This window comes from Rhinichthys klamathensis, unplaced genomic scaffold, assembly GCF_029890125.1.
Source record: "Rhinichthys klamathensis goyatoka isolate OS25496 unplaced genomic scaffold, OSU_Roscu_1.1 h1tg000424l_1, whole genome shotgun sequence".
NCBI lineage: Eukaryota > Metazoa > Chordata > Actinopteri > Cypriniformes > Leuciscidae > Rhinichthys > Rhinichthys klamathensis.
In genome coordinates, this window is record NW_026606922.1 from 674,396 (window position 1) to 700,044 (window position 25,649).

At 36.9% G+C, this 25,649-nt stretch overlaps 1 protein-coding gene across 2 annotated transcripts in view; it reads left to right on the forward strand.

Annotated features, from left to right (window-relative positions):
* The window catches only part of sfswap (splicing factor SWAP), a 94,072-nt gene that overhangs the window by 40,372 nt on the left and 28,051 nt on the right, over nt 1–25,649 (forward strand). For both annotated transcript variants that reach the window (XM_056235627.1, XM_056235628.1), the window contains exons 11-13: nt 12,819–12,903; nt 14,573–14,809; nt 20,648–20,832. In XM_056235627.1, the coding sequence (XP_056091602.1) occupies nt 12,819–12,903; nt 14,573–14,809; nt 20,648–20,832 (507 nt within the window). The remainder of the gene's footprint in view (nt 1–12,818; nt 12,904–14,572; nt 14,810–20,647; nt 20,833–25,649) is intronic.

Here is a 25,649-nt window from a genome sequence, read left to right on the forward strand (position 1 = left end):
TTTCAAACCTGGTGCCTTGTCCGTATGGATCACATAGCAACTACGATCCCTATATTTGACATCACATTCTGTGATGTGACTATTGCAGATGTGCACATTGCGATATTGATGCAAAAACGTTGTATCATTCAGCCCTTTTGTCTATGGTCAGGTATGTTTAGCCGTAGGGGCTGTTTGACATATAGTTGCAAATAAAATTGAATATTGTCTTGAATTGTTTCCTGTAGAGTTAGCATAGCTGGTACACTATATGAAGATTCTTTTTGTGAACAGTTCTTAAAAGAACCATTTTTTTCTTAGTATGAACAATATTGTGAATAATAATCAGTAGTTTTTTCCACTATAAAGAAACTTTTATGCAATGGAAAGTTTCCATGTATGCTAAAGGTTATTTATGCCCAAAATAAGCTTTGTTTTCAAGAGTGTACCATCACTGTGTCAGAAGAGATGTTATATCTACAGCCTACATCTTTCAAATATAGAGTTAGGAAGTAATAGTTAATAAGTAATGAAAGAAAATGGGAGCTTATAACATTGAAGACAACAGAGGAAGAAAGTGTTTTGGTGGGAAAATTAGATGAAATGTTCCATTGTCGCAATCAACTCAACAATGCTGTGTTCACAGCAGGATCTGTTGTTATTTGCTTGCCCTGCCTGTAATATCGTCTCCAGAGACAGAGCTTGGCTACGGCTTTAGCTAATTTCCTCACTTTTCCCTCACTTTTTGTATTGTAAGCCGTGCAATTTTTTTGTTTATTCATTATGAATGTCTTCCACTCTTAATTGTACTTCCAGCTGGGTGGCAATCATTCCAGCTGCCGGATGTGCTGAACGCTTCCCAAACTCTTAAAGCTTTGGCTTTGCTTTGGGTGCATAAAATTCACCATGCATTCCCCAAATTAACTGGGTAGATCAAGTTATACAGTGGCCCCAAGAAGTATTTGGATTCTTTTGGATGCCTAAATGCATAGTTCACTCAAAAATTAAACTTTTGTCATCATTGATTTAATCACTCTCATGATGTTCTTTTTTTGTCCATGCAATCAAAGTAAATGTGGCTCAGTGTTGTTTGGACCTAAACATTCTTCAAAATCTCTCCTGTCATTCACAAAAAAAGTTTTCTATAGGTTTTTGACAACATACGGGTGAGTAAATGATGACAATTTTCTTTTTTGGCTGAACTATCCCTTTAAATCACTCTTAAAATGATCAACTAAATATTAACTCAAGTGGCATAAGCAAACAAATAATGCTAGAGATCTTCTGAGAACTACACTTTTCTTTCACTTGATTTGATATATTTATTTATGTAATGTAATGACAGCAAAATACAGTTTCATGCCCCGGTCATTTTTATGGACAGTAAATTTTCTAAAATCGAGGCTGTCGTCGAGAAAAGTTTTGCACACTGAATAGTTTTTTCTGCTTGAGTAGTTTAATATCTTAAATTGTGCGTTTTATCATGTCATTAGAGCAAACTTATAGAAAAACTGAACCATGTCTAAGCATTGTAAGATGACGTGAGTTTACAGTGCATCTGCATTCATGCACACTTAACTGCTCTTGTTTGGAGGATTTTTATTTGCACGGTCAGGATAGAAATCCGGAGGTTCAGAGGAAGGACAGAGGAACCCCCAAGCCTTTGAAAATCAATTTATTCTTGTAACATTTTTGTATGCGGACACCATCCCACAACCAATTGCTTTGAGCGTCACACTACACGATAGTAGTTTATTTGGACAGTCATATTTCACTAACACCCGCTGCCTCATTAAAAACCATGTCCTACCAAATGCCAGAAAGCCTTTTTTCTTCTTATGGGCGAATAAAAGTTGAATCATACCAATAAAAAGGGCAGAATACCACAAGGAATTACAAACACAAAATTGTATCCAATTTTATGTTCCTTTTTTCCTACTCACTAATTCAGGATCCTCAGAGGACGTTTGGCGTGATTCGCAAAGTTCAGCAGCCCTGTAAATTCGTCGGTCTCAGCCAGCATTTAAACTTGATGTTCTGGGATCTTCTTCAAAGCAAATGACATTTGGTTCAGATTTCTTCATCTCAGCAAAGTCTGACTGTTCTAAGTCAGCTATATGTAACCACATTTCACGTGATTTTCCCTCTTCGTATTTTTCTTTTTATATATGAGCGAACTTGTGCTGTATAAAGCTTTTACAAGGCAGAATTGTGTCTGGAGACTCTCAGAGACCGCTGTGGATTGACTTTTAGAGGATAATGTATTATCCTGGATGGTTCAGGCGCTTTAAATTATTTTTAAGGTCAGGTAAGAAGTTTGACCTTAAAGCTGGCAGGTTCTGAAAGTCCCGATTCTTGTAATTGCGACCCAGTCTCGTATTTAAAACCGTCCGCTTTAGCCATCATCACAGTTCTTGAGGTTTTCTCTTTGAAAAACATGTATTCTTGTTTAATAAGGTCTTTTAAAACATGGTAATGGTTGTCTCAGGGTCCATTGTCCTTTTTTATTTCTCCTATTTCAAGATTTACATGTCAGTTCCATTTAAAACAAGTCTAGTATGGCACTAAATTGCAGTAAACTGTGTCTGGTGAGTTCCCAATCAATGATAGCATAAAATTGTTGTTTTTCTGGTTTTATCAATGGTCTACTTGTTAGATTTTTCAGTCTGTTAACCATACAACTACTCAAGTTTCTCCTCTTAAGTTAATTTTAATGAAATCGACTAAGTTTATGTTCTTGTGTGGCATTCTAGGAACCTTAGTGGGATTTAAATGTTTGCTTGCTTTGGTGAGGTCCTTGTTAATATTTCCCTGTGTAATAATCAAGGCGTTTGGCTGGTCCCTCAACTTCATAAATCATCAATAATGTTTTTGTGCTGCAGCCTTTGAGTTTCTCCATAAGACATAAATGCTGCACCGCCAGCGGTTCCAGCTCTGAGGTTTTGGCGCGCTCTCATGTTTAAATGAAATGGTCGGCTTTTTAGCTGCTTTTAATGAGAAGTGGAAACATTTCCCTGCAGTTCCAGACCTCTGTGTAACTGAGCTTGAATTCGATCTATACATTTTATTTTCCTTTTCCCCACAAACATTGCAACATGTTATTAAAAATTTTATCAAAATGTTCTTCTTTTTCCTCCACAATACTACATTTCCACCCTCTTCTCTGAGCGACTATTTTTATACATTAGAAGGATTTCTGAACTACACAGAGTTTTCTTCTGCAACAGAGCATATCTTTTTCTCATTACACTGCTCTCTAGAGCAGGGGTTCCCAATTCCAGTCCTCGCACCCGCTCTGCACGGTTTGTATTGCTGCACCCCAATTCGCATACTATCTGTCCTAAATAGTATTTGAAATTAGAATTAGAGTGTCCCAAATTGTAGTATGTTGAAAGTAGTATATGAGTATTCCAAAGATTCCCAGTTAGAATCTGAAGTGCAGATCTATATTTCATGTTCTTTTTATTTATTTATTTGGTTATATTATTTATAATATCCATGTAATCATGAACAAGAATAACTGCAATTATCACAAAATAAACTTCAAGGTCTCACTAGACCGCTCCACTTTGCATTGGGATCCTGATCACCCTGTTGAGGTTTAACCGGCACTACACTTAACATACAATCTGAGATATTTGTTTTAAATATTCTTTCTTATAAATAATACAAACGTTTTTATTTTTCCACTCTGCTCTCTTTCTCCCAGCTCTTGGCTCTACCAATATTTCATGTTTTTTCTTAGACTCAGTAAATTAAAGCTCTCGTTTTTAGAAGTGTTTAGTTTTTCTACCCTCTGGCATGATTTCGGCATTCCCTTTCATATCCAGCAGACTGCTTTAAAAGCATGAAAAGTGAAAGACAGGAATTATCTGTGTTGTGGCTTTTGAGGGCCATAGTAACTGGGAAAGACATTTGCATGTATTGTGTACTCATTTCAAAATATCTACCAAATAAATCATGCTCATTGCGTTAATATAAAAATCTTTTTGAATTTAAGTTTTTTGTTTAATCAAAAGAATATATTTTGATGATTAGGGGGTGTTACTAAGACCTGGAGGAGGTTAAAAGGTGGCAGCTGTAATAATCTCTTCATGTTTTTTTTTGGCAGACGGATACGGTATGTGCTACTCATGTCAGTGACTTTGAGAAGTGCCTCTGAGCACCAGTATCTCAGCTACGACAGCAACGCTTAAAGGCTGTCTGCACATTTTTAGCAGCATGCCATTTTACAGCCCCCTCTAGGGCACTTTTTCCACGGCTAAATCTTTTTTGATCCTGTGTCCCTCTCTCTTTTTTATGTACATCCAAGGCTACCGCTTCCCTTTGGTTTTGGGTGACTTAAAATACTTGAAGAAGTGAATAAAATCCACAGGCTCTTGAATATAGACTACAGACAGAATGAGGTGGAGGAGACCAGACGACTGACCACTCGTAGAAGGATGTCGTTCTTTTATGTAAAGGAGGTATTCCTTTAATGTAAAAGAGCCAATTTACTTATTAGTAAAGGCATATCCTGGTCTATTTGCTTAAGAATGCAAGTGGATTAGCTAGACTATATTCATATATTGAATTATTTGAGCTAAATCATTTAATTTTAATACCATATTTGTCAGATTGAATTGGTTATTTGGCATGTTTTTGTATATTTACAGTACTTTTTAAAAAGTTTGAGTCTCTTAAGTTCACCCAGGCGGGTGAGGCGGCATTTATTTGATCAAAAAACGGCAATCTTTGTGAAATATTATTACAATTTAAAATAACGGTTTTCTATTTTAATATATTTTAAAATGTCATTTATTCCTGTGATGACAAAGATACATTTTCTGCAGCCATTACACAGTCTTCAGTGTCACATGATCCTTAAGAAATCATTCTAATATGCTCACTATAAACCCAGAAAACACCACAGTTCATCTTGCGTGCAGCTTATATGGGCCGTGTGAAACAGGTCTTGCACCATCTCTGACAGGGGGACCTTTGCTGTCAGTTGGATATCGTAATGAATGTAAACACTTCTCGTGCACATGCTAACTCCAATATGTGTTAAATGCATAGTTGAATGCACATTGTCAGACTTCTCACATTAATTTATTGTCACTCCTCACGACTTTCTCACAATACAACGTGATCTCTCCTCCTCCACTCCTGGCTGTGGCTCTCGCATAAGTTCACTTAAGGACCAACCCAGGTGCCTGGGTATCTGCTTTCTGTCAAATCCCCAAACTCCCCTATCCTCTCTCATACCTACTTTAAAAGCACAGTCTGTAATTACAGCATCTGGTTGGCCATTAGCGACGGTGTAAGAACAAACGAACAAACAGCAGCTCTTCCTGTTCACTTTTGTGGTGATTAAGCAGGCATATTTGAAAACCCAAACCTCTGTTTTAAGCCTATGAGCTGAGTCTTTGTCTTTTACTGTCTGCTTCATCAATTATAGATTATATCTGTAATTAGAGTCTCTCCGCCAATTCTAGCATTTTGTACGCAGTAACCTCGTTTATTATATCTCTTTTAGTTGTAAAGAAAATTATCCAGTGTATTTAATCAAAGTCTTGGTGATTATTCCATTCCAACATTCCATTATTTCATCTCATCTCTCAGTTTGTAAAAATTATAAATGGGTCACAATGAACAACTAGCTTTTTAAAAACTTTATACTTATGTTCACAGCATTTATTCATCTAGGTTAATGTTAATTCACAAACACACTATTGTTCATTGTTAATCATGTTTATTCATAAAACATTGTAGAATTTTAATTTATAAAACTTGTGCTTTACATTGATATTAACATTGGTTGACAAATGCTATAAAAATAGTTTCTTGTTAGTTTCCTTATACATAATGAATTCACTACCGTTAACAAATTGAACCTTGTTGTAAAGTTAGTTTTTTTTAACATTTTCCTTTGTAGTTATTTTTATGAGGCAAGACATTGCTAAAAATGCCTCTTCAAGTACACATTGTTTCTAGTTTATCCACAATACTCTAAATATTATGTGTTAACATGAGAGCAGTGAAAGTGCTAACCTTAGCTGTGCATATCCAGTCTTTCAACTTTGTTTTGACCATCCTCATACAACTGTAGTCACTTTATCAAACTTTTTGCCTTAATCTTAATCAAACTTTTTATAAAAAAATAAAAAATCACCTGTCAAGTTTATAATATATATTACATCAGATTCAAATTGGACGGCTACAGGGACTCATCTCAGGATCACTCATTTAACATCTATTGCCAACATTATGAAAAAGAAAGATCAGTCAAGAATAGAAAGTTATTGAAAATATTCAAATCAGGAATGTCAGAATCAGAATGCGTAGTTCGTGCATAAATTTTGTGCAAAACGTAGTTTGTCAAAACGCTTTGAACGATGTTCACTAACCTGGCAAGGTTTTTCAATTGGATTGTCATTCATTCTCTTTTAGCTCTGCTTCTCATAAATACTACCGTGTTTTGTGCACATTCATTTTTGACAGATATAGATGTCGTAATATTAAAATGATGTGGATTTGAAACCAGATGGACCGTAAGGTAATAGTTATTTATTTCTTAGCCACCATGTATTCAGTGAAGTGATTGTTGCCTCATCAGGAGTGTGTTATGTAGATGTTTTTAGTTCTGATATTTCATCCGACCGCCAGCCTAATTTATTGACATGCGTGATAACGTAAGTAAGGGGTGAACTGTTTGATTTTTGGGTAATTATAAAATGTGCTGGAGATGTTCTAAATACTTTTTGTGTAGTTAATTATACTCATTTTACGGAAGTTTATTTCGTGGCTTAAATAAATTGCATATTACTCAGAGAATGACATGTTTGGCTTGTCATAATGTCAAATTCATTGACTTTTGAAAATCAAGTAAATTTTTTTAACCCTCCGGGGTACTTCGGGACAAAAATGTCCCGAAGCGTTTTTAAAAAAAATGTTAAAAATTGTAGCTTCATCGGAATGGTCCGAAACTTGGTGACTTTTTTGGTACTTGGTATATGAACACCCAAAAAAATTGGGGACAGGATTTATAAGTGGTCTTAAAACAAAATAGTCACACTCAGGACCTTCGGGTCAAAAATGACCCCCATAGGAAATTAATGGGAAATTGGCAAAAATGTGAAAATACAGAGTTTTTTTGTGCATACAATCTACAATACAGCCAGGATGCAGAAAAAAAGCACACAACAGTGAAGGGGTGAATCTCTTAAAACAATGGGTGACTTCAAATTACCATTTAAACCAACCAAAAATGTATTTATTTATTTTTTTAATTTAAAAAAATGACAAAAATAGTCTTTGAGAATCTGTTATTATATATTCAAATCAACAACCTGAAAAAATTTAAACAATATGTGAAAAAATCACTAGAGTGTTTCTACCATAGGTTTCTACAGAGAGCTGTAAATCCACTAGTGGTAAAAATGTGCTATTGCGTGATAAAAATGCTCAGTGTGTCCACCAGATGGCTCCGATCTCATTTCAAAAATTGCTTTCATGAGGCCTAGACTTGACTCTAAAATGAAATACAGCTTTAATAAAAAATTTTTTTTTAATTATATATATATAAATGTTCTATTATGTTCAATGGGAAAAAATGGGTCTTAATTATTGCATAAATATTAATTATAAATCATAAAATTATCTCAAAACACCAAAAAAGAAAAGAAAAAATATTATTGAACAAAAATATATTTCATTGATTTTACTCAAATAAAATGTATCTTAATGCCGCCCTCCGGGTCATTTTTAACCCGAAGGTCCTGAGTGTGAGTCTAAAATGAAGTACCCCAGGAGTGTTTTGGATGCACAAAGTTGTTTTTATTGTCTCTTATAACAAAAATATTTTATTTAAACCCATGAAAATGCTGGTCTTGTTGTAAATAATGTTGTTAAAACGGTTGTTCCATGAATTTACCCCTTAGCAGATTTTGACTAGAAGGGTTTTATGAGCTTAACATTTCTGCCCAAGTCTGGCCCATACAGCTCCATTGAAAATGGATGTAGACACGTTTTTAGTTTGTTTTTACATACAAATTGAGAGATATCTTTTTCTTCCTCTCTCTTTCTCATTCTCTCACTTAACTCTCACTGTCTCAGCTACTAGCCATCCTTTTAATTGTCATCCTTAATATCAACACGCATTTTTATAGCCCTATTAGCTCTGTGCTTGCAGCTCGGAAGCCATTGTTCTTGATTTGCGCCTGTTTTTCTTTGGTCGGTCTGCAGTACTTCAGCTCACCTTTGAAGAGGTGAAACCCCAGTCACCTTGCTTTCTTTGTTTGCTTCCTTTCATTGTGTTTTCCTCTGGGGAAATGAACCTGGATTGCACCTCTCCTCTCTCAAGTCACCCCGCTGTCTCTTTTTATTCCAATTTGTTTTGTGTCCTTTTTTATCCCGTGTTGTAGTAGTGCCCTGCTGTGTCATGTCAGCAGTGGATTCGTCAGATAACCCAGCCGTCCTCGGGCCACTGCATTGATGGCTTTATTAGTGGAAGTAATCAAACTGTTCACAAGACCTCCAGCAGCTCATTTAGACTGATTAACTAAAGGAACAGGGGCAGCATCTCTAAAAGAGTGACCAGTTTCTTTAAAGCAGGATATTTCTGTTGATGTTCTTCTCGGTCTCTTGATTTGTTGTCTTCCTCTATCTGGAGAGCACTTTGGTTCTACTTTTGACTTTTCAGATAAGAAACCTACTTTTGTTGTCTAAAAAATCTGTTTTTGTTTTTACCTTCTGCATTCTCTGCCACCTGAACTTTTAGTGAATCCTTTTGTTCAGTTTTGCCACTTCTCAGAAAAAAAGTCTGTAAACATTGTACTTGCAGTAAGACATTTTTACGTTGGAGTTTTCTGTCTGTTTGATGTCAAAGTTTTGACATCGGTTTGCATGAAAGTTACTTTCTGAGTTAGGATGTGAGAAACCGCACTGAGAAAGTCTTGAATGCGTCTTTGAAAGCATTCTGGATTAATTTACCCAAGTGATGCTCGTCTCTGCAGAAAATGCCTTAGGTGAGCAGCTTGTATTCTTGGCATCTTGGATGCAAGACAAATGCAATAAGCATGTAGGCAAGACACAACCAGCATGTAGGCAAGACACAACCATTTGCTTTTGCCAAGGCACATTTTCTTACAACATGTAAATTGACATAACTTTTATGTTTTAACACATAATTCTATCATGTTTGTTCTCATTTCTAAGCTTAAGATATGAATTGAAATGTAATGCAGTCAGTTCAAATATCGAAGCATCTTTAAATACTAACTGTTGCTTAAACATTTATTAACATTGTTTTTTTTTTGCAGTTTTGAATAGCTGCAAATACTTAATGTCACTAAGAAAGGTGTTAAGCAGCATTTTGGTGTGTTTTTATCTTTTGTTATTTGCTTGTTGTTAAGTAATTTACAGTTTTATCCCTGTTTTTTTTTAAAGTGTCGTCTTTTCATGTTTTTGAAAGGTTAACAAAAGGGATTTTTTTAATGAAAAACCTTCATGCTTTAAAGTCTTTTTTGTTTTGTTTGTTCTCTTATGACGGTGTAAAAAAAAGGTTAACCTTTTCTGTTGTTTAACAAAAACTTTATTGAGAAAGTTAAACAATCAAATTGCATGTTTGGTTGCAGATTTTTTATTCAACATAGCATATGTAGGTTTCAGTCCTGTACCAAATAGACAAAAACGAGTAAAAAAAAAAGTCAAGCGAACAATATATTCCTGTTTTTATTCCTTCTCCTCCCAAGTTGTTACATAGCAACCGAGCTAAACAGCTGTCGGTAGTATTCATGGTGGAACTGTGTTGAAGGCGAAACCGCACCGCTGTTTGGAACCAATTAAAACAATGTGATGTCAGGGGATTGGGGCGGAAATGTGAACTCAGAAATCTGAAAATATTCTGAGATGTAGTACATTGTGTGAAGAGAGGGATTTTGTTAGTCTGATTTAACAAGATCATGTGAAGAGTGTATTTAATTATGCATATATCATATTTTCTTAGAGATGATGGCAGAGTTATATTTCCTATAGCATCAGAATATCAAAGAAAACCGGAGGGGTAGAGGAGCGCTTCCTGGACTTTGGGAGTTTAACTCCCAGAAGAAGGCATGTAGCCGAAACGCGTTGGAGTTTTTTAGATGGTTAATTTGACCAAGCCATAAGAATAAAGGCTTTTTAACTTTTTCAATTGAGAGTGCCTTGGAGTTCCCCTTTTTTGAGCATCAGAATATCTTTGTAATCCTTCATGATAGACACCTGCCATGTTACTCTGAATTACAGTATTCTAACTCTTCCATAGGCACATTGCTCATCCGTGGTTTGCTATTGTAGAGCTACTTCCACATGCCATGGTCCATCAGCATGCATTTCTTCTGCTGACTTTACCCATAAACAGGATTAAGGGATTATTGCCTTTATATGAGAGAATGAAGACATTCAGTATGGCACCATCTCTGCAGGGGAGAACGTGTTTAAGAAAATCTAGGAAATGTCGCTCAGAGGGGGAGTCTATACAACATGTCTTGATTTGTTATTAATGTTCATTTGATATTAATTTGGTGATGTAAGTTGACAACAGAGGTCTCTACCGAAGGATTCTCTGGAAACCACAGCACACTGAAGTTCACGTTTTTCGAGCAGAGCAAACAGGCGGAAAAAAATACACCGCTCAGGAGAGTGCTTGTAATTCAGAGCAGTTTTTTTCCCTCTAGGTAGGAGTAGTGATGGGAAATTTAAGGAATTTAATGATTTTGCTTCCAATTCCACTTAACGTTTCCGGTTCCTAAACGGCTCCACTAACAAATCTTTTTTCGACTTTTGAAGAACGTAATTAATCCTGAATATATTGAACCATATAGCCCCCTTTATTTTGCATGTATTAGTTGTTGTTGTTGTTATTATTGTTATTATTATTATATGCATTGCTGTTTTAGTATTATAATTGTTATTATGATTATTATTATTAATAAATAATATTATTAATTAGAAACAGTGAGAATTGAGGCTCATTTGTTTTCATTTTCTTTTTCTTGTTTTTGCAATAGATTCATGAAAAAGAATTGTTTTGAAAGAGTGATTCTTTTGTGTAATGGAGATTTTTCTTTCTTTATTTCTTTTTTAAATGTATCTCAATAAGGTTCTTGGAACTGGTTCTTGTTTCTCAGCACTAAGTTGGAGTACAGGCTACTCTGAAACATTCTCTCTCCCCACACAGTGTCTCTCTTCACTTTTTTATCGAGTGTCTGGTCACAGATCCAATCTCCCACTTTAATTCCTTCATCATGTCTTTCATCTGTGGGTGAGAGATTCTTAACTGGGTTTAATGTCCCCCTGACCCTTCATCTTACCCAGGGCTACAGTGAGGATCTACAGACACTTCTTAATAGAGCTGTAAAATATTGAAAACTTCCATTAGGGACACTAAACTTTTAGAATCTCTCTCTTTTGTCCTCTCACGTTTTTTTTTTCTTGTTACATATAAAACCCGGCAGTGAGATTACATGGGATTATCACAGCATGTGTGATTCTCTTTATTATCTGTGTCATTACCCATTAGCGCACAGCAGTGTAGAATATTCATTTTTTTTACTCTTGCGCTGACTCAAACAAATGAATAAAAGTTAAACACAAAGATTTGGGTCAGTATAAGGAAAACAACATCTCATTAGTGTGGGAACACTGTACCTCATTAAAGTGTGGAGTTTTTCACCTTACCACAGTGTGGACTCCAGACTTCCATGTGTATTGAGGTGGAATTAGACATTTTGAGCGTGCAGTCTGCTGGCAGATGGTTGATAAATGAGAGCATCAGGCTTGCATTGCTCTCACGCCACACGACCGTGAAGGAGCTTGTCGTGCTTTTCCTCTACTGCAGAACGTTGCTGAGATTATACTCGTCCATCAGCGTTGCTTCCAGAGTGATTCTCAAACCCTGAATCTCATCCTAATAGAGTTCAGGACAAAATCCATATAGCAAGTGGGAAATGCTCTTCTTTCTTCTCTTCATTGTTTAAAGATGACATAAGGGAATTTCTGAGGCATACATCATAGTTGCAAAAATAATTATTGTTTACAAACAAGGCATACTTGTATTTGTTTCTGCACATTGAACTGGAAGTGAAGAAAGATATTTTTTTTCTCTGATTGGATGGATGGATGGATGAATGAATGGCAGGAAGAATGAAGGTTAAAATGGGAGAAAGAATGGCAAGAAGAAAGAAGGTTAAAATTGATGGAAGGATTGCGGTAAGAAAGAGGGGTAAAAGGGAAGAAATGATGGTAGGAAAGAAGAAAGGAAGGTAAAAATGGAAAGGATGGCAGGTAGAAAGAAGGGTAAAATGACCAAGTAGGCAGGAAAGACTGCAAAATATCAAAGGCAGGCAGGAATGAATGTAAATTGACTGGAAGCAAGGCAGCAAAGAATGTAAAAGGGTAAGGAAGGAAAGACAAAACAAAACCAAGGAAGGGAAATAAAGCAGGATGGAAAGTAAAGAAAGCTAAAAGCAAGAGAAAGAAAAAGCACAGAAAGGACTTTAACATCAATATATTACACATATACCCTTTAAAGGATGAGATGGATTCTCTCTCAGACTCTTCCTGTAGCCTGAACTCTTTCTATTTCCCCCTGTACATCCACATCTTCACCTGTCAAACGGTACTTTTAAGGAATTACTGGCTCGGAATTACCACATGTTCTGTACAAAGAAAGTCCTTTAAAATGCTGTCAAGCTTTTGAGAGAGCTTTTGTCTAAAAACTGAGAGCTCAGGATTTTCATTCTTGAGCTGTGTCTGCAAAGTAAAGTAACTTTGTGTCTCTCTTCTCTATCTCTGTTCCTGTTGTCCTGGCTTCACAGAGTTCCTTGCTTCACAACAGTAGGGGGGACAGCACAGTGGACTGCTCTTCTGACAAGCAGCAGAACGATGGCAAGCTCCTTAAAGGTAAGGCAGCTCTGCGCTCCATGATCGAGCCCCACACCACCTGACCTCAGTCAGACCATCCTTGTCATCCACATTGACATTTTAGAATGTCCTCATGCAGCTACGTTACAACACCGTCCCATGTCTCTCCATCTTTTAATTACTCGGGCTAGGGCTGCGCGATTAATCGCAATAAAACCGCCTGCGATTTGGCAAAGGCTGCGATTATTTTATGTGCAGTTTGTCAGTGCAGCACAGTTGATCGGTAGTAAATGCTGCTCCATCTGAAAGCCAGAGGGCGCTCTCACGCAGACACGCCAAATATGCCCTGCCGCTGAAATACGATAAAGCACATCATTCCAGGAATTCCCTATCAGGCATCATCGCTGTATCTGAATAAATAGAAGATTGAAACGTTTTGATTAAACTTGACTAATAAACACACGACTGCCTTATACTGTGTAAGAAGCCACATCATCGCACATTATAAGTGACTCAAACTCGCAGTGCTTTCAGATGGAGCAGTGTTTACAGAGCCGTACATCAGTGACAAGCTGCGCATAAAAAACAATCGCAGGGGTTGCGATTTTAAAACGTGATTACTAGGGCTGTCAGTTAAACGCGTTATTCACGGCGTTAATTTTTTTTATCGTGAGATTACTGTCTTTTTGGCCTAGAAAACTTTGTCGTTTTTTTTCACATGCTTTTGCAACAGGACGCGGCATGCGCGGCGCTATGAAACCCATTTATTTCAATGGCTTGCGCCGTGCGAGGACGTTTTGTTGCTTCGTCGACCAAAGCGCAACCGGACCTAGCTAGACCGGAAACAAAACAACAGGCACACCGCACACACTTGTTTGGGCTTGCGAGCCGGCTAAATAGTAGGTTAACGTTAAGTTTTGAGTGGATGACGAGCGCGAGACGCCGAAATGGATGCCAATAAGATTCTGAATGGAAAGTTTACTTTTAAAAAGTTACCAAATGGTTCCATTGACGAGACCGCAAAGTGATCTGTGTGTTTTGTCGTTGTGAACTGACCTATCATCATCGCAGCACGTCCAGTCTGACATACCACTTGATGGCCAAGCACACACACACAGCTGATGCGAATTCTCCGCCCCCTTGTCAATATCAGAACCTCCTCGTCAGTATTTCTTTCACCCTTTTATTGATGGACAGTGTTACATTGAGAGATTATTTGCTCCAAGTGAGAATGTTAGTGTGAAATTGAACACTGTATATGCCAATGTTGTTTTCAATAAAAAAGATTTGCACAAAGCAAGCTGATCCACTTTTCCATGTTGATAAGAGCATTAAAATGAGAAAAAAAATGGGACAAAAAGAAATCAAGAGACATTTAGAAAAGATAAAAATGTGCGATTAATTGCGATTAATCGCAAGTTAACTATGCCAGTAATGCGATTAATCGCAATTAAATATTTTAGCCGTTTGACAGCACTAGTGATTACATGTAAATTGCGATTATTCGTGCAGCCCTAGCTCAGGCTGTTTCACTTAGCGTTAAAAAAAAACTGTCTCCAGTGATGTTAATTTATATGAGCTATTGGACTTAATGATCATGTCATGTGTTTGACCGTAATGACAGTAATTGTGCAGTAGATTCGTGCTAAGTGAGGAAGGTTAATGACATTTACTAAATAAAACGTGTCTATTATCACCCACTGCCCAGCGTCTTTTGCACCTATCTGCTTTGCCATAAAGTCAAAAGAAAACGACCTTTTGCCTCTGGAGAAGAATCGTGTGCGGCTGGACGACGACTCGGATGAGGATGGGATGAAGGGGGAGGTGCAAGAGGGAGTAGAGTTGGCCATAGGATTGTTTGAGGCAGCCAGAGAGCCATCTCAGCCTCCATTGGCTGAGGAGAAGAAACCGGGACTGTCCTTGGAAGAGCAAGAGGCCAAACAAGGTAGGTACAGCAAGATTTTTACTTTAAATTTTAGTTCACCCCAAAAATGAACATTCTGTCAGCATTTACACACACACACATGTTGATCCAAACTCAGTGGAACTCTGAAAGGTGAAATTTGAAAGGAAGGAAGGTCAGGAAATGGGAATGAAGGAAGGTCAGGAACGGGGAAGGAAGATTGAACCTAAAACAGGATGAGGGAAGGAATGTTGGAAGGAAGATAGAACATAAACGGGAAGAGGGAAGGAATGTTGGAAGGAAGATAGAACGTAAAACGGGAAGAGGGAAGGAATGTTGGAAATAAGAGAGAACGTAAAACAGGAACAGGGAAGGAATTTTGGAAGGGAGATAGAATGTAAAACGGGAAGAGGGAAGGAATGTTGGAAGGAATATAGGAATGAAAGAAATAAGGTAAGACAAGAGTGAAAAGGATGGATAAATGAAGGATGGGAAAAGGGTGGTTAGGATCAATAAACTGGAATATTTAAGGAAGGTATTATGAAAGAAAGAATGAAGAAGAGGAAGAGGGAAAGAATGTTGGAAGGAAGAAAGAATGAAGGACAGGAAGGATTAGAAAAAAGAAATAACTAAGAATGAAGAAGGAAGAGATGGGAAGAAATTACGGACAGGAAGAGGGAAGGAAGGAAAGGAAGAGGGAAAATGTAGATTTAGAACATGGCGGGAGGGAAGGAAGACAAGAAATAAAGGCAGGCAGGAAGGAACAAGTAACTAAAGAAAAAAGAAGGGAGGATAGTATTTTAATATTATATATATATTATTTTATATTAATATTATATTTCACTGGTGCTCTTTTTGCCATTTTTGAGCTTGAAAGTCGTCTTTCCCTTTCGTTATATTGAAAAGAGTGGCCGGAGTATATCTCAAAATGATTAAGTCAAATGATTCTGGAAGAACATTAAATTAATTGTTCATTTTTTAACTGTCCTTTTAATGACACTGGATTCTGTTCTCGACCATTGTCCATCTTTTGAAATGCCAGGCATATTAGCATATTTTAGCTTTGAATGACTGTCTGGAGAGTTCAGAAGTTAAGTTTCATAAGTAATTCCTAAATGAAATAAGCCCTCGTTTGCTGTTTTCAAGGCTGTTCTCTTATAATGTTCATAAAAAACAGAAGAGATGAGTCAGTTTGTGGAGTATTACAAAAATAACTCATGCTGATTTCCTTCACTGTAATTGTTGCAGCCCAAATGTAATTTCTCAATGGCCAGAAGCTTAGAAGCCAAACATCTTTTACTGTAACAAGATAAGAAATATTGCGAAACAAACAGTAGTTTATCATGATCGCATTCAGCCAAGAGTTACCGGATTTCGCTAAACTTCTAGGACTTCTTTGTTCTTTTGACCCTCAGAGACTTTACATAGTGAGATGATCTGATCGCGGTCACGTCACCATGACTGGCAGCACATTCAATTATTTCGGCAAGGGCCGTAATGTAATATATCTGTCCATATGGACCATGCTCACCAGCGGCAGTAACTGTCTCCCATAATTAAGAGGGAGAGTTTCACAGTTAAAACAAGCAGGACACCTCTCAATCAAAGACACAGACAGTGTCTTCACAGGAAATGAGACATGCAGGTGTGCATGAGAGATTGAAAATGTGTTTTGGGCTAAAAACAGAATACACCTTGTGTTTTCACGTCAAGTCTCTTATGCTCACCAAAGCTGCATTTATTTGATCAAAATGCAGTGAAAACAATAATATTGTGAAATATTATTACAGTTTAAAAAAAAACTGCTTTCTATTTTAATATATATATATATATATATTTAAAATGTAATTTATTCATGTGATGGCAAAGCTGAATTTTCTGTAGTCCTCAGTGACACATGATCCTTCATATTTGTTTCTAGAAACCATAATACATTTTTTAAGGATTCTTCGATGAATGGAAAGTTCGAAAAAACAGCATTTATTTGAATTTGTATAATACACTAAGACTTTACTGTCACTATTAATCAGTTAAATGGGTCCTTACTTTATAGTTTAAAAATCTTATCAGCTCTTGAATGTTTTTACTTTTCATGATATAGCCTAGTGCATTTAAAGGGATAGTTCACCTAAAAATGAAAGTTCGGCATCATTTTAAATCACTCTCATGCCATTCCAAACCCATTCTTACTTGTAACACAAAAGGACAAATTTTGAATAATGAACTGGCCACTGTTTTCAATATATAATGAATGTCAATAGAGATGTCTCCAATATGACTTAAAAACACATCTGATTTGGTATTATGATATAATTTGAGACTCAAATTTAAGTTAGAATTCATAGACAATCTTGCCATTTGCCATCCATATCCATTCAAACAAGTTTGAGGTCTACAGCCCCAGTACTAATTTACTCTTATTAAATGGAAAAGGGTCGAGCCAGTATATTGTTCAATATTTTATGTTCTATGGAAGACAGCAAGTCAAATGAGTTTGGAACGACATGATGAAGGTGAGTAAATGATGACAGATGTTCATTATTTGTGTGAAGTTACTATTCCTTTAACTGGAGATACACATTTTGTTATAACATGTGTGCTTTGCATTGGTTTTCTTGTTCCTCATTAAAAATGAATTTGCTTAAACCTTATCAATGACACCGGACTGCACATGGCAGACTCTCCGTCCAAACGCTGAGCAGTAATGCTCCTGGAACGCAGGGGTAATTACAGTAATACGACCAGATGCCCAGAGGAAGTTTACTGCGTGGGGAAGTGAAATAAATGGCGCTGCGGCAAAGAAGGCCTCGCTCAGTGGCAAACTAGCTTAGATTGCATGACCATCGACCCATCCGGAGGAACATAATCTGTATTGATGAGCTGTTAAAGGATCACAGATGCACAATTCAGCACGCACTCAGTCCGTTTTCATGTGTCCGTCTATTACCTTTAGTTTAGTTACTGAATGGAGTGAGTTTGTGTGATCATGAGTGAGAGCTTTATTGGGTCGACTCTGCTGTTTCTTAGGAAAGCTGAGAGGCAAAGTATTTACACCCCTTGTGTTTCCCTCAGAGCTTACCTGTTTATGTTACAAATTGTAGTTTCAAAAGGTAGCCTTATTGGATTTTGTCAATGTTATTCGCAGCCTCAATTGCTCATTGACTTCTGAAGTGTGTAGATGAGAAATTATGCGAGAGACAGGGACATTTGCAGGAAAAAGCAGACAATTACTTGAGTCGTTGCTTTGAGAAATGCCACAAGAAAATTACAGGTGTTAAGTGCTGGGGGTTGCATTGAAAATGCTTGTCACACGTGTAAATTATTGCAGTCCTTTTATCTAGGGATGAGCACAAGCGCTCAGAAAAGATAGAATGATTAGTAACATAAAAACAAATAAACTACGTGGGATGATTTGTTTGCAACTTCAATGCAACTCTTGTTATAAGAGTTGACAAAAACTATACGTACTAAATGTGCCAAAATGGCTCTTCATTTTTAATTCTGTACATTTTGGGGGTCAGTTTAGATGATACCTTGTGGAATAGATCACCTCTGAAGGAAAACACAGTCATTATTTACTCGCCTGTATTCATTTCTTTCTCAAGTGGAACACAAAAAGGGATTTATTTTATTAACATTATTAACATTTTTTTAAGTTTAAGTTTGAGTAATTTCTATTAGCTATATAGCTTTAATTTATTTTTGTTTGAGTTTTAGTAAATTGTTTTTTAAATAATTTGATTTCCAACAACGTATATGTGTGTGTGTATGTATGTGTGTATATATATATATATATATATATATATATATATATATATATATTAGGGCTGGGAAAAAATTAATCGTGATTAATCGCATCCAAAATAAAAGTTTTGTTTACATAAAATATGCGTGTGTAGTGTGTATAATTATTTTGTATCTATAAATACACACACATGCATGTATATATGTAAGAAAAATTTGTTATTAATATAAAAAATATGTATATTTATATATAATATAAATGATGTATAAATATATATACAGTATATACATGCAAATATTTCTTAAATATATACATGCATGTGTGTGTATTTATATATACAAAATAATTACACACACTACACACACATATATTATGTAAACAAAACTTTTATTTTGGATGCGATTAATCACGATTAATTTTTTCCCAGCCCTAATATATATATATATATATATATATTATTTAGAACAAATTAAAAATATAATATTAATAATAATAATACATTTTTTTTACAGATTGAAATTTGTTATTTTTCACTGAAATGTGGAGATCTGCCCTAGATCTCATCATAGAAGTGTCAGTGTCCAATTTGTGAACGTGTCATATCAGATCTTTCCAATGAATTTGTGGTTCAGCTAACAAAATCGATTTAAATGATTCTTTCATAAACTGGCCTGATCTGGTACTCACTGAATCAGCTAAAGACTTAAATTGTAATATTGTACAATTAATATGTACAATTCTTTAAATTTTTTTCCAGAACACATCTGAAATGGTTTAAAGACCCACTCTGATGAAAATAATGTTTTTCTAGGTGTTAACATGTTCTTGTGGCATTTTTCTGATGTTAGAGGACATATCTTGAGAAAAATAAGCTCAAAGTTGTATTTCTGAGTATTTCTACATTCAAATGGCTGTGAATCAGTAGCAGACGCTAAAATGCTGGCTAAAATAGACTGGAGTTGTGACGTAGTAACTCCACTGGGCGTCTCCACACGCGACGTCTTGGAGTGAAATAATGATCGGTGATAACTTTGATTAACTTCGGATAATAATAATTAACGTGTATATTATACTGTTGCCCCACCGGTATTGGGGGTGTAAGCTAGCGGGAGAGACAGAGCTCTCAGCAACGGGCAGGGGGAGGGTCGTCTCCGTGCCAACGGCTCCGCCCACAACGCAGAGGCGAATTGCTAATGAGCTACTGCCGCTCTGCTGAAGCGAAGTCCCAGAAAACGGCACAGGTTTTGTGATTTTGGCTACAAATGGCATAATCACAATTTAAAGACCACTGGGAATGTTTAAAAATAGCTCAAAATATGATCGGAGTGGGACTTTAAGAGTCTCTGTTCGTCGTTTCATTGTGATTTGTCTCTAAGCTCCCTCATTAAGGAGAGGGCACATTGCCGTGCATTAATATAAGACTAGGTTAAATCATAACAGGATGTCAAGGCTGCATAATTGTTTCAGGGCGGTGCGAATAACTTTTGAGCTTCACTGATTAAGGAACATCTCTCACAAATTTCGTTCCCAACTCTGTCTCTCGCTGCAACACATAGTTTTATTTTCTCAGAATGACGTAATGAAGGAGATGCCTCTGTTCTCTCTCCAGTTGTGTTTGTTCCGGAGTTGTATGTGATTGTTCGTGGCAGGGGACCTATTTTTAGTGCGAATGCTGACAGGGCCCTCTACTTGTTCTTGTATAATATAATGACTTGTTTTTTTCCCTCCTTTTTCTTTTGTTATCGCTGTTCCCATGAACAAAACTTGAAAAATTATACATGAGTACACTGCCTACCTGAACTAGCTAAATTGAGACACTGTCGACTATTATACAATCAGTAGCTAGGCAGCCTTTAACACCTAAGCAGAGAGTGAATGTTATTTTTTTCGTGTTAGATGCGAAACATTAAAATTTGGCGCATCGTTATCTTGTAGCTTTTTAAACTCTATATAGTTTTTATGAGGCTTACAAAACCAGCTAAGTCACGAGTGACCTCATCTAGAAATACTTTGCGTTTGCTTACTCAGAGGCACGCAAGCTCACTCGCACGTGCTTTAGTTTTTAGAGCATATGGTGTGTATCAAGACAAATGTGTGTGTGTGTGTGTCTGACCTCTCTTCCCTTTCTCTTCCAGCCAAACAGAAGCTGGAGGACCGGTTAGCAGCAGCAGCGAGAGAGAAACTGGCCCAGGCCTCCAAAGAGTCAAAAGAGCGGCAGCTTCAGGCTGAGCGCAAGAGGAAAGCCGCCCTCTTCCTGCAGACCCTGCGAGGGCCGGAGGCTGAACTCAAGCGTACCGAGGAAACCGCTGCTGCGTCTGAGGTTTGTTTGTGTGTGTGTGTGTGTTTCCAGCGTTGCCCATCTACCTCCACATATACCGAGACAGCCTCTGAATTCCTGCACTACACCTAAAAATGTGGTCACCTACAATAAAAAGAATCTGTACACATGACAGGTGGCAAAATCGCAAGAAAAGCTTGATGTGTACCAACAACTATACATTATTTAAAAGGTTAGTTCACCTAAAAATGAAAGAATTGTCAAACCCATAAGACTTTCGTTCATCTTCGAAACACAAATGAAGAGATTTTAAAAGAAATCTGAGATATTTCTGTCCTTCCATTGACACTCTACGCAACTACCACTTTGACGCTTCAAAAAGTTAACAAGAGATTTTAAACCGAATCCATATGACTCGAGTGGTTTAGTCCAAATATTCTCAAGAGACTCGACTTAAGAGACTTTATATGAGGAACGGATTTAATTTATATGACGAAGCAGATTTAAAAATATATATTTTTGGGTGAACGAACCCTTTGTTAGGATATTGACATGGAATCTGTTGTTGTTGAGTGAGTTTCATTCATGTGTTCCCTTTAAAATTGTATAAAATGGTATTGTCCCTCTCAACTGGTAGTATAACAAGTGAATAAGCAAGCTTAATTGATATATGCCTGTTTTATATATTGCCTACACAAAACTTTAGCCAGTATTTTCGCATTTGTTAAAAATATAAAGCAAAACATGAATATGCAGAAATAAAAACAAATGTAAATGACTAGTCTTTCCCATGTTGACTAGCAGCAGCAGTATTGTTTAGTCTTGCGTATTCCTAATGTGTAGAACATACTACATCCACCATGTTGGCATTGACCTTTGACTTTTAAACAAGTGCTGTTTTACCATGAAGAACGAATTTCTTGCTACCTTTAGTGCTTATGCTTGAAAAGAGCCGCCCACTCATCGTTTTCGCTTTCATTGCATTGCTTGACATGCTTGCCCAGACAAAAAATTCTATGTTCTTGCACTGCGCTTCAGAATCATGCACCGTGCCATCACGGTTGAAGATCTGAGTGCGTTTATTTCATCAGTCAGCATCACATCAGGACTTCTGCTCAATAGCGCTGCTCTGGTTTCCTCACGGTTTTTAGTCAAGTCCCCCTGTACAGAAAAGCAACATAGTTTATTGATCCATCAATCTTGTCTTGAAGAAATGCTCATTACTGCACAAAGATTCCTGACAACCAGTTTTTCAGTATTCTCTGGGGGTCAAATGTAACTTTGCGTGTTGACAGAACAAATGAGATTAAATTAGAATGTATATATGTTGTTAATTCTGTCCCAGTTGTTTTTTTATGGACTTGAGGAAGGAGGAGTTCCTAATTAGTTGTGCAGACAAAGCTGGTGTCTCCCAGGAAAAACGTCTATTTGTATGCGTTTATCTCGTGTCATCCCTGATGATTCCTGAATGTCATTTTCCATCGAAGCTTTGACTAAAATGTTAAAAATGTCCTCCTTTACTTCACCATTTGTGTAACCTGCTTTTCAAAAATTTAGGGTCAGTAAGATCTTTTTGAAAAGAAATTAATACTTTGATTCAGCAAGGATGCATTAAATTGCTCAAAAATAATTTATGATGTTAGATTTCTATTACAAATAAATGCTGTTCTTTTGAACTTTCTGTTCATCAAAGAACCCTGAAAAATGTATCACGGTTTCCACATTTCAACATGTATTAATGAGACATGTTACTTGAGCTCCAAATCAGCATATTAGAATGATTTCTAAAGGATCATGTGACACTAAAGACTGGAGTAATGATGCTGAAAATTCAACTTTGCCATCACAGGAATGAAATTACATTTTAAAATATATTAAAATAGAAAATAGTTATTTTAAATTGTACAAATATTTTATATTACTGTTTTTACTAATTTTATCATCAAATAAATGGCAACCCCTGTGAGCTAAAGAGACTTCTTTCAAAAACATTAAAAAAATCTTAGTGTCCAAACTTTTAAACAGCAGCTTACACCAGAACACATTTCATTGAATAATATAAAATACTAAATAGGTAAAGTTCACACAAAATAGAAAATTGTCATATACTCAACTCATATGACTTCCTTTCTTCTGTTGAACATAAAAGAAGATATTTTAAAGCTTGATACAGCTCCAAAAGCACCATAACAACACCATAAAACATGCTGGGACGAATAATGACTTATTACAAATGCATGAGTCGCACGGCCCAATGTTATGATACTTACGTTATGATGCTTTTTTGGATCTTGATAGCTACCTAGTCTCTATTTGTAGTTTGAGCAGCATGAACGTTTTTTAAAATATCTCTTTTTATGTTCCACTAGTGGGGACTTGACGCTGTGGCTGTGTTTCTCAATGGCTGAATATTGTGTACGCTGTCTGCTTAGAGTGGATTCTCAGCAGGTGTTTTTGAGTTCGTAACCATGATCTTCCTCCAACTCTCGCTATAATGGCCAACGTTGCCTGTGTGCAGCTCATATTTTTCCCCTGATCTTCTCCGCAGGCTGCAAACACAGTTTCTCCTCCAGAAAGTTTGTACCGTTGTGTCCACGGAGAGAGAACGAGAAAGGCAGTGGGAGAGACACCGTTAGGAAAAGTGAGAGACTAGGACTGTGGTAAAGACTAATCTCGCCGATTGTCTCCACAGGCGTGCGGTTCAGCTCCACATTAATGAGGCCAATGAAGCGTGAAATCAGAAGAAGCAGCTGGTGGATGCAGGACTGCTTCCTCTGGGCTTTTACCTGAGTCTCTCGCTCACATATACACAACACTGCTCGTACGTTCCCAACATCTAATTCATTATAAATGTCCCTTTTTCTTGGACACCCAATTACTTGAGCGAGACGCCTTATTTAGTTTCCAACTTATTACTTTACTTTACCCAAGGCCTGATTTTATTCACCTTCGAATAGCTTACAGCAGTTCTGTCATTCACCCTCAGGAAAGAAACACAGACAGTCTGGCTAACTCAGGCACAACGCAAGAAAGTGACGTGCTAAAAACTTTCTCTCGCATCTAACTCTTAAAGAGTTTTTTTTTTTTCTAACCAGCTGTCCACAACATCTTTTGCCTGAACCTTTTAGCCCCACCCACTGTGCAATCTCATTGGTCCAACCTCCCACTCCTCACAACTGAACATTAAACATCAAATATCTTCTGATTGGCTGTGGTTGTCACGTCATGTGCAGTAGTTTAGCATTTAGTGTGTATAGACAAATTGCTTGATGCTGGAAACTTTGCATTGTTCTTGGACAGGACAGGGTGTGATGTTGTTCCTGTCGAAATGCCTGAAGTCCAAGAGCCGTGTTGTGTTTATTATTGTATTGTTATTGTCCTAAAGGCCTGATTTATGTTTATGCAGGCTTATTTGCCTGCCTGTAAATATGGATGTGTTCTCCCTTTATCTGCTGACTAGACTCTGTTGAACTGACGTTATGCCTCCAAGGATTTTTGCTGCGTCTTCAATGCAAATCTGTGCGATTGGTCATCACTCATGACTGCTGTATCATCCTCGGCATTGCCTCACAGTTATCTTTTTCCATCTTTTTTTTCCGGTGACTCAGGGGTGGTAATGATTTCAGTCGATTTAAGCTTAATACCAGCTGTGATCTCTGATGGAGCCATTTGCCAGGATTGATCTTTGCTTCCTTTACCTTTTTAGTGAGAAGTAGTGATGCTCCGAAGTGAAGAGTCTTGGCAGAAACGGAAAATATGTTGGCACTGGGTTGAAAATTGAAAATGCTTGTATTAAATTAGCCTTTGTTTGGGAAAAACTATTCAAATTATATTATATTCAATTGGACTGTCAATACAATAATATGGAGGCTCCAACAACAATTTTTTTTAATTAAATGTATTAAATTAAATTAATTTCAAACATTAAAAATGCATTTAATATTTTCCAAAGTAAAACATTTAAAAACCTTTTGCCAATTTTGTTTCATTTTCAGTATTTCATGTCACTGTTGATGAAACATCACAGCGTGAACGTGAACTGGAACCAGCGTAATTATAATGTTTCCTTGAGACTGATTAGTTTACTAGTTGCTCAGACATTCAATTGACTAATCAATTCTGAAAATAGGTATGTTATGCAAAATAGAAACAAGTTTTGTACAACCCTAATTCCTTTCTGGATCTTTCAGCAGGTCTCTTAGATGAGAAAACAGCACAATTGAGAGACTGCACAGAGCTCCCTCTGTGCTTGCAGCTCTCACCATCCAGATATACAGCCTTCGGTGATTTACTTATTGCTATGGCAACAAAAATCAAATCTAGCCAATTCAGCATGCATCAGGTCATGTCCCCTTACTTTTACTAAACCAAGGACGTGCCACAGTGTCTATATATTCTTTTAATAACTGCAAATAGCTGCATTTACAGAGAACTCTACAGAGGCTAGGGTGGTCATACATTTATGCGTTGTTGAACCAACAGTCGTCTCGTTTCATCCCAGCTGGCCGTGACTACAGCCCTGTTTGTTCAATAAGAGTTTTCTGTTTCTTCTGGAGATAGCGTAGAGTGCTTCTGGCAGGGCTCGTTTTTGTAGCAGTTCATCTCTTGTTTGCTGGAGAACATGGTTGTGCCACAAGATCGCAGAGAACAGAGAAAATAAAATAACCTTGATCTGCACTGCTGTCGCAGGGCTTAGGAGGTTAGATTTAGTGTGACTGGCAGGAGCGCTTTAAAGTGAAAATAAGACCCTGCTAATTGTTTGATGTGTAGCTACGTCCTTTCATCACACTAAATGCTGTTTGGCAGGTCTCTCTCATAAAATGCCAAGTTGAAACAGGAAATGTGGACAGTCATCTGTG